This window comes from Aspergillus caelatus, assembly GCF_009193585.1.
Source record: "Aspergillus caelatus strain CBS 763.97 unplaced genomic scaffold BDV27scaffold_7, whole genome shotgun sequence".
Taxonomy (NCBI): domain Eukaryota; kingdom Fungi; phylum Ascomycota; class Eurotiomycetes; order Eurotiales; family Aspergillaceae; genus Aspergillus; species Aspergillus caelatus.
Genome location: NW_022475270.1, coordinates 163,618 through 176,570, shown reverse-complemented (window position 1 = coordinate 176,570; position 12,953 = coordinate 163,618). Strand labels below are relative to the sequence as shown.

The following is a 12,953-nucleotide window of genomic DNA, read 5'->3' as shown; positions in this document are numbered from 1 at the left end:
GCACTCTTAATAAACTTGAAGCTATCCGAACGAGCTGCTCGGATGATTGGGCAACCCGTCATTTTGACCTCGTATTCGGGACGTGCTGCCCAAATGGTTATCCCCATATGCAATCTTCATAGAGTTTTCATCGGTCGGATTGAGGCCCGAATGTCCGACTCGTCACCATTCACCTGGTATGCTTACATCTCGCGGTTCTTGTACCTGAGCAGACTAGGTGTATAAATCCCCTACCAAGCACAATATCAATACAATGCTGCAATAATTGCTCGTCGAATAATTTCAACTGAACTACTTGTCATTCCATCCCTTGCTTGTCTCAATCTGAAAGACAGCAGAAATTGCACGATGGCAGTAGAGGAAAAGTCGGATATCGAAGGCTCGACGGAGAAGATCGACACGGAAGTAAGAGAAAATGAGTATCCTAGCATCACGAAGGTTATAGTTGTCATTCTTGCTCTTTACCTTGCCGTGTTTCTCGTTGCTCTCGACCAGACAATCATTGGCGTAGCGATCCCGAAGATCACCGACCAGTTCAAGAGTATCGAGGACATTGCCTGGTATGGCAGTGCATATTTCTTGACATCCACTGCATTGCAGCCATCCTACGGCAGGATTTACAAGATATTTAGTGTCAGTAAGCCGTTGATTTGGGTGAGTAACTGTATGAGCCCGGCGCTGACATCCAATCGCTCAGGTCAAATGGGGTTTCCTGATCGCTGTTCTCATCTTTGAGATCGGGTCACTCATCTGCGCCGTTGCACCTAGTAGCACCGTCTTGATTGTTGGCAGAGCTGTGGCAGGTATTGGCGTTGCTGGCATATTCTCTGGGGCTTTGGTAATCATATCAATGACCGGTACGATAACCAATGTCAACTCCCTCGCATAGCAGTAGCTCACCTGAATAGTTCCACTACCCAAGAGGCCGCTAGTATTTGGTATGTTTGGCATGGTATGGGGGATTGCTTCAATCGCTGGACCATTACTCGGAGGTGCATTCACCGACGGCGTGTCATGGAGATGGTGTTTCTATATCAAGTAAGTGCTACACAATATTCACAGGGCCATGAACACAATGATCTAATAGCTTGTAGTCTTCCCATAGGAGGTCTTTCCATTGCTGTTATCATCTTTATCCTGCGAGTTCCCAAGAAGAGCGAGTTTTCCGGGACGCCCATCCTTGATCGGATCAAACAGCTAGATCTTATCGGCGCCAGTCTTCTCATTCCGGCCATTGTGTGCCTCCTTCTAGCGCTGCAGTGGGGAGGAAATAAATACCCATGGAATAGCTCGCGTGTTATTGGGCTCTTTGTCGGCTTCGGACTCATGATCATCATCTTCACCTTCTCACAGATCAAGTTGGGCGACCGTGCTACACTCCCACCGGGGATCCTGAAGCGACGGTCAGTGTTATCTGCGACCATGTTCGCCTTGTTCTTCGGTGGTGCATTCTTTCTCCTGGTCTACTATGTCCCCATTTTCTTCCAAAGCGTGAAAGGATCGTCCGCCATGAAATCTGGGATCCAGCTTCTTCCCTTGATGCTGGCGACCGTCATCTCATCCGTCCTTGTCGGTGCATTCGTAACTGCTGCCGGCTACTATACCCCATTTCTGATCGGTAGTACCGCCATTGCAGCCATTGGCACGGGCCTTATTACGACGTACTCCGTGGACATCAGCACCGGAAAGTGGATTGGCTATCAAATTCTAGTCGGAGCAGGAGTCGGAGCTGGTTTCCAAATCCCCATGACAGCGGTACAAACCGTCCTCCCACCCGAAGACATCCCCGTCGGCACGGCTGCCGTAATGTTCTTCCAGACTCTGGGAGGCGCACTCTTCATCGCCGTCGGGCAATCTGTCTTTCAGAACGGATTGATCGACGGCATCCGCGAGTATGCGCCTACAGTGGATCCGCGTGCTATTGTCGGTGCCGGAGCCACGGAAATGAGACATGTCCTGGCTGCTTTGGGGCAGTTGGATCAACTTGATGCGGTGATTAGGGCGTATATGAGCGGGCTTCGCGACGCATATCGCGTCAGTTTAGCACTAGCGCTGGTAGCCTTCGTGGCTAGTTGCTTTTTGGAATGGAAGAGTGTCAAGAAGACTGGGCAGGGAAGTAAGAACGACGTGGCGGTTCCGGCTCTGTGAAAGTCTTGGATTCGTTCGTCGCGAATCTTTCCTATATCGTGGACAGGCTTTGTTCAGTTAATACTTATACGGACGGTGTCCTATTGGGTTAAACCATGAGTGAAAATAGTTAGATATAGATCATAATGTGTATAACTCTACTCTTCAAAAGTTCTCATTCCTTACATACAGTAGGACCCTCCGGAGAACTATGTACAACAGAATAATAGAATCGTATTAGTAGGACAAGTGTACATTTTAAAGAGGTAAGTAACAAGAAGGAACCAAGGAGAAGAAGTTTGCAGTCGTGTATGAGGTGAAATTACAGTCACGACATATCGTCAAAAGAAATCATGCTCTCACACTTCATAGCTTTTCATACTCTTGACGAGAACATCGGTAAGCTATGTCTCACTGAACAACAAACTGCTCCTTGTGACTCTTATACAGCTTGCTCGAGTCGAGAATCTCGCCGGTGGAAGACCGGATGAAGTCCACCTGCAGGTTGTTTGCGTCCAGGATGCGAAGAGTGCTGTAACTATAGTCATCGGCGTAAACAAATTCGGTGTACGACGGCTTCGACCCAACCGAGCTGAGACCCTCAATGTTGCCAGCACCACCAGCGACAATGTACATAGGCGCCGCAGGATCGTTCATACCGTTGGGGTCCGCAGTGTTATTGTAAACGGGCAAAAAGCGTTGAGAGTTATGCACGTGGCCAAACACTCCGAGGTCAACGCCGTATTTATAGAATAGTTCCTCGAATGCTTCCTGACAGGGCTCGCAGATATTGGAGCTGGAGCCCGTCGAGTACCACGGTCTGTGTCCCGCAACAATCACCCAGGGTGTCACGGTCCGGTCGACACTGGCGAGGTCAGCCTCAAGGAATGCCAGCTGTTGGCCATCGCGACCAAACGGCCCGCTGTTGAGTTTGGCTGATCCATCCTGTCCATCTGGGGCTGAGGGGAAGTCCGTTTCGGTATTGATCATGACAATATGGGCCATTCCGTACTCGAACGAGTACCAAAATGGTGGCTGAGCGAGGCTCTGGGCTTTTGTAGCGAGCTTTTGGGCCGTGGTGTTTGACGAGGAGGAAGTAAAAGCACTGGGCATGGTCTCGTCATACCGATGCATGTACGCAGTGAAATTACGCTGTCCTAAAGGGCAGAGACCAGTTGTAAAGGGGATCTCTCCACAGGCCGCCTCGTGGTTCCCTGGGGAAACCAGATACGGCTTGCGTCCACTGATAGGAGCCAGCTGGTCGTAGAACTGCTCCAGGATTGCCTGGTAGGCATCTTTCCCGTCCAACAGATTTTTCGGCTTGAGGTACCAATCATCGGCGTAGGCAAAATCACCGGGATGAAGGACGAATTCATAGTCATCAACGGTCTCAGCCAAGCGGCCAATGGTAGTATGATTCAACGCCGGATCGATAGATGGAATGCTGCTCTTCTTAGCGTTGTTGGAGGTGATGGTGTAACCATCTCTGCCGAACACCCCAAGGTCGATGACTACATCGAGGTTGAAAGGCGTGGTATCGCCAGGGCTGCGAGGACTGAGGAACTGATCCACGCTAGAGTTCGTGGAAACAATCTTGTAGTAGTACGTTGTTGCTGGGGTCAAGCCTGTGAGGACAACAGCATTGGAGTAAGTCCGAGAGGTTGCATATGTCGACGAAGTCGAAGAGCAGGCCTGTGTGTCGAGTTTGGCCTTAGATGTGCCATACTGGACACAACTTTGGTTGAGTTTCTCATAGGTATTCCAACCCACGGAAACGGCTATATCAGGATGTTAATCATGGTTCTGCTTCGGATGGGGAATGAACTTGCGCACCATTTGGACCATATATCGCAAGACGTTGTTGATAAGGGGTCGTCAAATCCTCGGGAATTGGTGGATAGCTAACAGCTGCCAGGCCAGTTCCCACCAGCAGTGGCAGCACTTTGCCGAATGACTGCAAGCTCAACATAGTCAATCAGAATTCTTAATGACCAAAAAGACAATCCGCTTAAAATAGAGGGGCGAGGCGAGGGATGAAAGCCACAGACCTATTCAACCACATTTTAGGCACAAACATAGGGCTTATAAGAACAAGCATTGATGCCGCGCACGTGTAATGGGATATCCTTTGCCTTCGGATTCTATCAAATGTTCCTGACCTGGCATACTACCTTAATGCATATCCTTTTCCATTTTGGAGTGTAGAGCCGACACTACTAAAGGGAGTGGATCCGCATCGATAGCCCTAAACCGACGAAGATCGGACGCACGTGCGGCCATGGTGGCACCTTAATGCTCTCTGATCTTGACAGCTACTTATCCCTTTGTAGATGTCAGTCCATAGGTTTAAATTGCATTAGCAATCAGATGAGCTGATCAATGCATGCCGGAGATTATCCAGTTACATTTGAACCTCGGTAACTACAACTAATTGGCGTAAGCAATACCACGCTATTGCGAATCAACGGCCAGCGAGTATTCATGAACGATGCTTGATGAGCCTGACAGGAAGGTACTGGGCTAGTCTGAACTGGCCTTCGGATCGGACGGAAGCGCTCAAAGGCTGTTTTTTTTTTTTTTTTTTTTTTTCTCCGAAGAAAGTCTACCGAAAGGTCGCATCCATACGTGTTCCGAATGCTTGCGATCCGGATAGGGGGTTTGCATTTCCATTCCAGGACTCCCAATATATCTTGTTCCCTGAGCAACAAATACTCAAGTCGATGTGGTTGACTAAAGTGGCGACCCTGGTCACTATATTAATGCGTCTCCAGGACGCAAAGATGATGGAAGACTGACGAGGAAACCTGTATGGCTGCATACGACGTCTATGGGTAATGCCATGTTTGCAACTATCGGATCTAAGCTTACACCTTGTTTAAATATTAGACAGCGTAGCGAAATGCTGGATGTCGACTACTCAGCTCCAATTGCTCCTCAGACCCCAATCCATCCAAAACAATATCTCGCTTTCCCATTTCTCTGGCGCGGTTCTCCCATTTGATATAGATTATCATGCCAATGCACATCGCCCAACTCCCAAATAAAAAGGCAAACATGATTGCATGACCCGTCCGGTAGTTCGGCGCATCCCCGGGCAAATAGACCCAGGGTGCGAGAATCCCGCCCAGCGACCCGATGGTGAAGACTAATCCCGCCGAGGCCGCTTTGACGGTCGGTGTCGCGGCATTATTAACTGCCCAGGCGAGCCAGAGCGGCAGAAAGGCATAGATGCCCGGTGCAGCAAGGTACAAGGCTCCGTACTTCGCACCCGGCATAGAAGCCGGGAGGAATTCGAGCATGCCCATGCCAGCAATTCCGAACGGAACGGTGGCAAAGATCACCCAGCCACGGTTTTGGTAACGGTCGGAGATGTAGCCTACCACGATGGATATCGCACAGGCGGCAGCCTAACATTATGCTCTATCAATTACCTGGGCCTGTGTGTGATTAGGAGGGAGTAAGGGGGGACATACGTAAGGTCCAACTGATAATAGCTGAGCCAGCTCATTGGTATAACCCATGGCGCTGATGATTGAAGGCGAGAACAATGAGAAGGATTGAGCACAGGTGCTGTCAGGTTTCTTGAGCAGAGAGTTCATCGGTTTCATGTCGACAGACGACTCACTTTCCGAAAAAAAACCCGAAGGCGCAGAATACTACTGGCGGTGTAGTCAAGCCCTGGACAATATGGCGGGGTGTAGTCCGCGAATGTTCAGTCGTTCCTGCAGAGTCAATCCGCATTCTATCCACTGCGACTTGTTTTTGAGATTCTGTTAAGAACCGTGCGTTTTCTGGGCCATTCGGGATGGAGATGAACGCGACGACTGCAAGAATGACGGACACTAGGCCCTAGGGTACTGTTAGATACCCTCTCAAAGGAAGTTAGAGATACCAACCTCGAAAAAGAAAATGTTTCTCCATGTATGAATGAGGCCCCAGGGAGGGATCCTGGACAGTCCGATCGCTAAAAGGCCACCGAAAGCACCACTTGCCGAAGATGCAGAGATATAGATGCTTGTTCGGACACCTAATTCATGCCGGCGGTAGCTATATTGTCAGCATCCGCTGGTAAGAGATGAAGAAGGCAAGAGGACTTACAATAAGGCCAACATAAAGACCACTCCTGGGGATATACCACCCTCGAAGACTCCCAGGAGGAAGCGACATGCATACAGGCCACCTTTCTGCTCCACCAGCGAGGTGAGCATCGTAATGATGCCAAAACAAAGCACAAGGGTAGGGATATAGATATGTCCCCCGACGACTTTACACAAAATGTTTGAAGGTAACTCTACAACGCAATATGACACGAAAAGGCACATCAGCGCGATATTGAAGCGTAGTCCGGACAATCCTAGATCCTTCTCGAGTCCCAGTAAACGCGCATTGCCGATATTAACTCGGTCGATAAAGCTGAACAGGTTAATGACGGTGAAAAGACTTAGCAATCGCATGTCAAACTTGCGCACGACGGCCCGGGATTCCTTTTCATCCCATAGAATCCGCTCGTCTGTAGCTCCCAAAACGACTTTGGTGTCCTCGACAATCTCCCGCTGCGCATCCCCGACCGCCTCTTCACCTTTCGAATCCATCATTTTCGACACCAATTATGGACGAATACCTTGGTGCTGGTACCATCCAGGATTCTGTCAACTACTTGGGTGGGTGTTTTATGCCGGGCGACAAAAGGTTATTTCAGGGAGAAAGTTGAGGTTCCGTCTGGATGGCATTCATCCCTTGCGTTTGCTGCATGCGTCAATCGAATTAGTAGGGCCCGCCCAGGTCATGGGATCCCTGCACGTGAGCAGTCACAATTATAACAATTGTAGTAGTACTAGTAGTAGTAGTAGGTAGAAGCGGATACTGAAGGGTGTTCCTATTCCTGACCGTCAATTTGTATGATTGTCCTTGTCCAGCATAGAAGTAAACCAAACAAATCCTGAGAGTCATCCTTCGCCATAGCCATACGCAATATCGCGTTACCTATGTCACGTATCTCACTAGTCCAACGCTGGCACAATTACAGCTCGACACTCGCCGAATCCAAAATATCTACCGCTCTGTGGATGAAAGCACCACCCTTCCATAACGACCTCGTCCCCATCTTCTAGATATTCAAGTCCGTCTATCTCCATACATGCTAGTCTATTCTGAGGTAGTATTCTTTCCAAAAGACAGGCCAAGCCAGACTTTTCGCCGACTCCATTGAGTCGCTGCACGGTGTGTTAGTTAGCGTACTGAGCCTTGTGGAGGGAAGCAACCACGGGAGAGGAGAATAATACGTACATCGTTTGAGATAGTACCCGTGCCAAATATATCTCCTGTCGAGAGGCCTTCTCCAGCGCTCGCGAGATGGGTGAGCTGCTGATACGGCGTCCAGTAGAGGTCTTTGAGATTAGTAGACGTAATGTGATACGTCTTCCCCTTTCCTGCTCACACAATTAGTATGGGCTACACTGTGTAGATCTACTAAGGACACCAACGCAAGATCCTCGCAGACAATTCTATATCCCATGTGGCATTTGAGCTGTCTCCTTTCCAGGCCAAATGGGGTAAGGGTGGCGGGCTCTGCGGAATAGATACGGGGCATTCCACAGGCGACAGGGCATCGATCGTGACGATCCATGGTGAGACCGTGGTTCCAAACCCTTTACTATGGAACGGACCAAGAGGGGCCATTTCGAATCCTTGGATGTCCCTCGCCGACCAGTCATTCAGAATGACAAAACCAAAGATATGCTCCCTGGCGTTCCGGATGTCGAGGATCTGACCAGCTGGTAGAGGCTTCGCTAAGAATACACCCATCTCGAGCTCGAAGTCGAGCCTCTTACTTCGTGACCACGTCACCGGAGAGGATCTACCTGGTCCCGATATAACACCCCACGGTCGGCGGACAGGCTGCCCCGACACTCTCAGACTGGATGTGCGGCCGTTGTAGACCGATGGAATGTAATACCAGTTTGAGTTGACTTCAAGGCCCATGATTTTTGAGCACTATGCATGGTATATAGTCAGCCAGCGAATCCCAGGCGCTCCAAAGAGAAGCGTAAATGGAACATGGTCATTTACGTTTTGTGCATGCTCAAGCGAACAATAGAAGTCGGAGAAGTTCGCGGTCTCCATGGGCAAATGGTTCGTCACTTGCGACAAGCGAATGAAGTATTTGTCTCTATCAGATTCGCTTGCACCCTCAAGAAACCGAACTAGATGCCCTCTCACCTCGGCTTGCGTGGATTGGGGGGTTGATGCGAAGACATTCAGAGCAGGCTTCGAGAAAGATGTAGTGTCAACCTCTGCTATAGCAATATGGGCGGGGTGTTTGTACCTTGCTAAAGGCGCCGTCAATCATGCCTGGGATTGAGTTAAAGAATCCATCCCGCTGGAGCCGGCTGAGATCGATCGCATAGTCCTCGAAGGCCGTTGCACAACGAGGGGTTGGGTCATTCGGGGTGGAGACCACTCCGTATGGCAGATTTTCGATAGGGAATGGGGTCGCGGTCTTCATCCTGACTGGTAGATGACGTCGACGCAAGAGGGTCGATGATGCAGATTAGATACTCAATATGCCTCTGGAATGTGTGTATGCAGTGAGTGAGTCTGGAATTGAACGAGAGATTCGCAGTGAATCCAACGCATACCGCAGCAGATCTCGTGATCGGGGCGAGCCTTGCCTAACCCGGAGATCAGAAATGGACGTATCATGTCGTTGGCTGTCTGCACACCAAGAGTCCTTGACAATGGTACCTTTGCAACTCCAAGTCATCTTCTGGTTCCCAAACAACCTCAGGATATACTTAGGTAGAAGTGATTAGTCCTCCGCAATGGATCCAACGAGATAGGACTAAGACGTATGGGGTTAAGCGCTATGAGGGTGCTCAATGTAGACTAGTGCCTGTTTGGGTTGGCAGTCGTCGAGGACGCCGAGGTCCAGATAATTAGCTTCAGGTCGAATCATAACTTACCAATGTGAAGATAGCCTTCCTGCTTCTCATATTAGCATAGAACCTAATATCTTTCTTTCTGATCTGTGCTTTTTTTTTTTTTTTTTTTTCCCTTTCCCTTTCCCATTGAATCTTTTCTTTCAATCTTTTCTTTCCCCTGTTTGGATGGTCCCACGTGGTCCCACGTGATCCCTTCATCCCGTGATGGCTCATTTCATTGCCGAGGTTCGATGGACTGAACTGTGGATACAAATCATATAATCAATCCTCATGAAAGAGAGCTCCGGTTGGCCAGGGGGCAAATCTATCACCATGAAGATAAGAAAGAGAAAGAAAAATGTGGTTGACCCAGGTTCTTTGACCGCGCTCATGCATCAATTGCCCTGCGCAACATACGTGTAATATATTGTCGAAATGTCACCTCCGCATTCCGAACTCTTTGAGGAAGCAATCAGGGTCACTCCCCTAACTTCGCATACATACTCGGCGCATTTACAGAAGGACTGGTGTATCGGAAATGGTATGACCGAAGCTTTCCTCCGATTCATTCATGGCCGTTAGTGACCTCGATCTAGTCCCTCATGGAGGTTATACGACAGCCATCCTCTACCGCCTGACCACCACGCATTTCGCTCAATCCGATACGTCGCCCTACCGATCCAAACCCGTCCTACCGATCTCCTTTCAATTGACCTTTGTGCGCCCGACACAAGTCGGACCGGCCACGTTAACCGTTCAAGAGGTCAAATTAGGCGCGCGAACGAGCACCATCCAAGTAACGCTGTCGCAGGATGCGGCGTCCAAAGGACCGCAAACTAAGGTGGTGGGATACATAACGGTCAGTCCTATCGAGACAGACCAAGAGGGCCCCGTGGTGAAAGGGACTCCGGTCCTTCATCCAAACCCACCCCCAGGATCCAAACCGGACGGCGGGGTCGACTTCACGGCGCTGGCGAAAACAGGGAGAGATGGCCAATGGACAAGATTCCCCACAATTCCCGCAATGGCAGTTTCTCAGCATACAGAGCTCTATGGCACACCACCGCCCTCCACTGTACAGGAGCGCATTAAGTCCACCGTGGACCAGTGGGCGAGATTTCGCCCCGGTGGCCAGGTGCCTGCCCAATGGACAAATGAGGCGTTAATGTGCCTACTCGATCTGTTTCCGATGGCGTTGGATAGACTTGGTGCGATGGCAACCTCCGCTTGGGCGAGTACGAACGACCCAGAAGACCGACAGAGTCGTTCACCAGGTCCCTTCTGGTTCCCCACGGTGTCTTTCAATGTGGATTTGAAGAAATCGATCCCAAAGGAGGGTGTTGCCTGGTTACATAGCCGTGTGGTTACACAGACCTTGCGCGCCGGACGAGCTGATATCAGTGTGGAGATCCTTGACCAGAATGGAGAGCTGATTGCCATCAGCTCTCAAGTTTGCATGGTGGTCGGATTCGATCGGAATTTGAAGAATGGGGACCGCGCCCGGCCCACTCAAGGAAAATTGTAAAGTAACTAGACTAAACGATAACTGTACTAGATACCATTAGTTGCATGCAATAGAATCCCGCGCGAGCGTTGTTTTGGGCCAGAAAGGACGAGTATCAGGAGAAGCCTTCATGTTATGTCGCAACCGCACTATGGAAATCAGTCCCGAGTCCGCCAAAGGCTTCAGGAGGGCCTCAACGTGGTCATTGTCTACAGTCATCTTCGCTCCAGCAACCTATATCGTCTACTCTGGAATCAATGTGTCTTGATGGTCCGTGAAGAAGTATCTACGACTGTCAAGTTCAATCTCTGAAATTGTACATTTCAACTGTAGGTTACTGGGCGAAAAATGGTTTCTATTTCTTGTTTCTTGTGCCTCATTTCCGTACCTCGAATCGGACCGGCAGACTGTGAACAATCCGCAAACTCATATCAAATTTAACCCCCTCGGAAAGAGCTAGCTCAGCCCGATCTCTTACTGCTTCCCAGATATCTGCAGGACCGTCTTCTTCGTCTCTGGTAAGCAGCCTCACGGATAATACAACAATATCCCAGATATACTGAACTACCCTCCAAGAATAGTATAAAACTACCGGAAACTAGATTTAAAATTATATTTTTTGTACTATCTATTGTTTGAATTTACTATTCAGAATCGAAATCAGATACTATAAAAGACCGTTTTATACAATTTTCCAAAATTATCAGATCGGTATTAGATTCCCGATATAGTCAATATTGTAAATAACAATAAATAGGACTAGTATTTACAAAGACAACTATACCCGATATTAACAGACAGATCAAACTATCGATAATAATCGAGGCAGGAGATCCTGTCAGAAGAACATATTTAGAGATTACCAGTAGAACAGTAAAAAGATATAAGACTTTATTAATTACCGCTCCTACAAGACTATTTATTAACAGATTAAAATATATATTATATATCTCCTGATTTGGTAGTATATTCTGGAGAATTCGATCAAGATCAGCTTATATAGTATATTAGATAACAGAATAATAGATAAGAAATAATATAATAAAATTTAAAGTATTAATATTTACTTCGTGACCAGTAAATATAATATTTTAGATATTTTCTATTATCTAGTCTTATCTCGGAACTACTGGATTTCTGTCTACAATTGGAAGTTCAGCCTGAACAAGAAGCTCTGGACTCATAACTACAAGAACACTCCAGTATTACTGGTATAGAGGATTATATTACCGAATAAGACAGCTAGAAATATATCTGCTCCGATATATCAGAAAGATTTATAGCTATTACACTATCTATTATTAAACAGAAGTAGCAACAGCTATTTTTCTGTTTATAACCCCGGCAGGGCTTTCAGAAAAGAAAGGAGTATTGGCTGGGTTAACAGCTAAAGCGTACCGAGTATAGAATAAAAGATAATTATATACTGAAGACCTGTCGCTCGAGCCCGAGATATATTAATAATTAATATAACCAGACACTATGTTACCCAAACAATAGTTAAGACACCCAATACAATCAGAATTTAGAAAAGAGAAACACTACAGCTTAGGGGATATAGTCTGTAGACTCTGTAATAGGCTGACACAGAATAAAAATCTACCAGAGAGAGAGAGAGAGAGAGAGAGAGTGTGTGTGTGTGTGTGTGTGTGTGTGTGTGAATCGATGGGGTTTTAATATCACCAAAGCAAGATAGATATGTGCGCAGGCCAGGGAATAATGTACTTAGTACTGATCTACTCTGCCTCACTGGATTAGGCGGGACCCTTTAACCGGCCCATAATCAATTAAACTAGCTTGGCATAAATTCATAGAAATAGGGAGACTATATATATAATCTACTTCAAACCTCTGTATCTCTCTTCTCTACACAGTGCGTGCCCCAAGAGCAAACCGTCCTCTTATATAGTCAGTATTAGGGGCTTTAGAATATGGTTGAGGCTGTGGGATCTTGATCCATGACCGGTTTAATAAAATTCTCCAGGGATCTACCAGTAACACATTTTGTTAGCGCTACATTGCGGTTGAGATAAAAGAGGGTCTCCACTAGGCAAGCCAGCTTACAAATACTTGGTTTAAGTCGCTTCAATTGAGGCTTAATTCCCAGCATCCGTTAGTATCGCAAGGATCGGAAGTGACCGAAGAGATCCCATGCCCCAGAACAACGATCCTGGCCTGTGCAGTGTCTCCACGTTGGTTCGCACCTTACAGAGCTGTGTATTGTGTCTTGGAGTGTTTATAACCACGCCTACCTCATGCACTTCTCCGGTATGGGATGAAGCTGCCGAACACTACTTTCACAATGCTGTTGAGAAATGTGGAGGCGTCCCTAGCGGATTTTCAACCCTAGTTTTCGAGTCTTCTTGGGCAATATCAATGCTGCTGGCAAGCGGATATTGCAA

The 12,953-nt window shown here is 47.9% G+C and overlaps 5 protein-coding genes across 5 annotated transcripts; 2 read left to right on the top strand and 3 right to left on the bottom strand.

Moving 5' to 3' along the window:
* Positions 1-348: 348 nt before the first annotated feature.
* BDV27DRAFT_152603 (MDR family MFS transporter) lies at positions 349-2,148 on the top strand (the record flags this gene model as incomplete). The annotated part of the gene is made up of 4 exons (XM_032071597.1): positions 349-633; positions 698-857; positions 909-1,038; positions 1,095-2,148. The coding sequence occupies 4 exons, from the start codon at positions 349-351 to the stop codon at positions 2,146-2,148; spliced, it is 1,629 nt and encodes a 542-aa protein (XP_031933026.1).
* A 390-nt stretch (positions 2,149-2,538) lies between these two features.
* BDV27DRAFT_171674 (purple acid phosphatase family protein) lies at positions 2,539-4,096 on the bottom strand (the record flags this gene model as incomplete). The annotated part of the gene is made up of 2 exons (XM_032075659.1): positions 2,539-3,905; positions 3,961-4,096. 2 exons carry the CDS (start codon positions 4,094-4,096, stop codon positions 2,539-2,541), a joined length of 1,503 nt encoding a protein of 500 aa, XP_031933025.1.
* Positions 4,097-5,009: 913 nt separating this feature from the next.
* On the bottom strand, positions 5,010-6,722 carry BDV27DRAFT_152601 (major facilitator superfamily domain-containing protein; the record flags this gene model as incomplete). The annotated part of the gene is made up of 5 exons (XM_032071596.1): positions 5,010-5,534; positions 5,601-5,697; positions 5,753-5,976; positions 6,024-6,174; positions 6,226-6,722. The coding sequence occupies 5 exons, from the start codon at positions 6,720-6,722 to the stop codon at positions 5,010-5,012; spliced, it is 1,494 nt and encodes a 497-aa protein (XP_031933024.1).
* Positions 6,723-7,031: 309 nt separating this feature from the next.
* Positions 7,032-8,854, bottom strand: BDV27DRAFT_120117 (uncharacterized protein). The gene is made up of 6 exons (XM_032065026.1): positions 8,766-8,854; positions 8,453-8,696; positions 8,197-8,394; positions 7,611-8,121; positions 7,414-7,556; positions 7,032-7,340 (listed from the first exon to the last, which is right to left on the bottom strand). The coding sequence occupies exons 2-6, from the start codon at positions 8,630-8,632 to the stop codon at positions 7,128-7,130; spliced, it is 1,245 nt and encodes a 414-aa protein (XP_031933023.1). The 5' UTR covers positions 8,633-8,696; positions 8,766-8,854; the 3' UTR covers positions 7,032-7,127.
* A 384-nt stretch (positions 8,855-9,238) lies between these two features.
* Positions 9,239-10,779, top strand: BDV27DRAFT_120116 (thioesterase family protein). Its single transcript, XM_032065025.1, has 2 exons — positions 9,239-9,588; positions 9,644-10,779. The coding sequence occupies exons 1-2, from the start codon at positions 9,483-9,485 to the stop codon at positions 10,570-10,572; spliced, it is 1,035 nt and encodes a 344-aa protein (XP_031933022.1). The 5' UTR covers positions 9,239-9,482; the 3' UTR covers positions 10,573-10,779.
* The last annotated feature ends 2,174 nt before the right edge of the window (positions 10,780-12,953 follow it).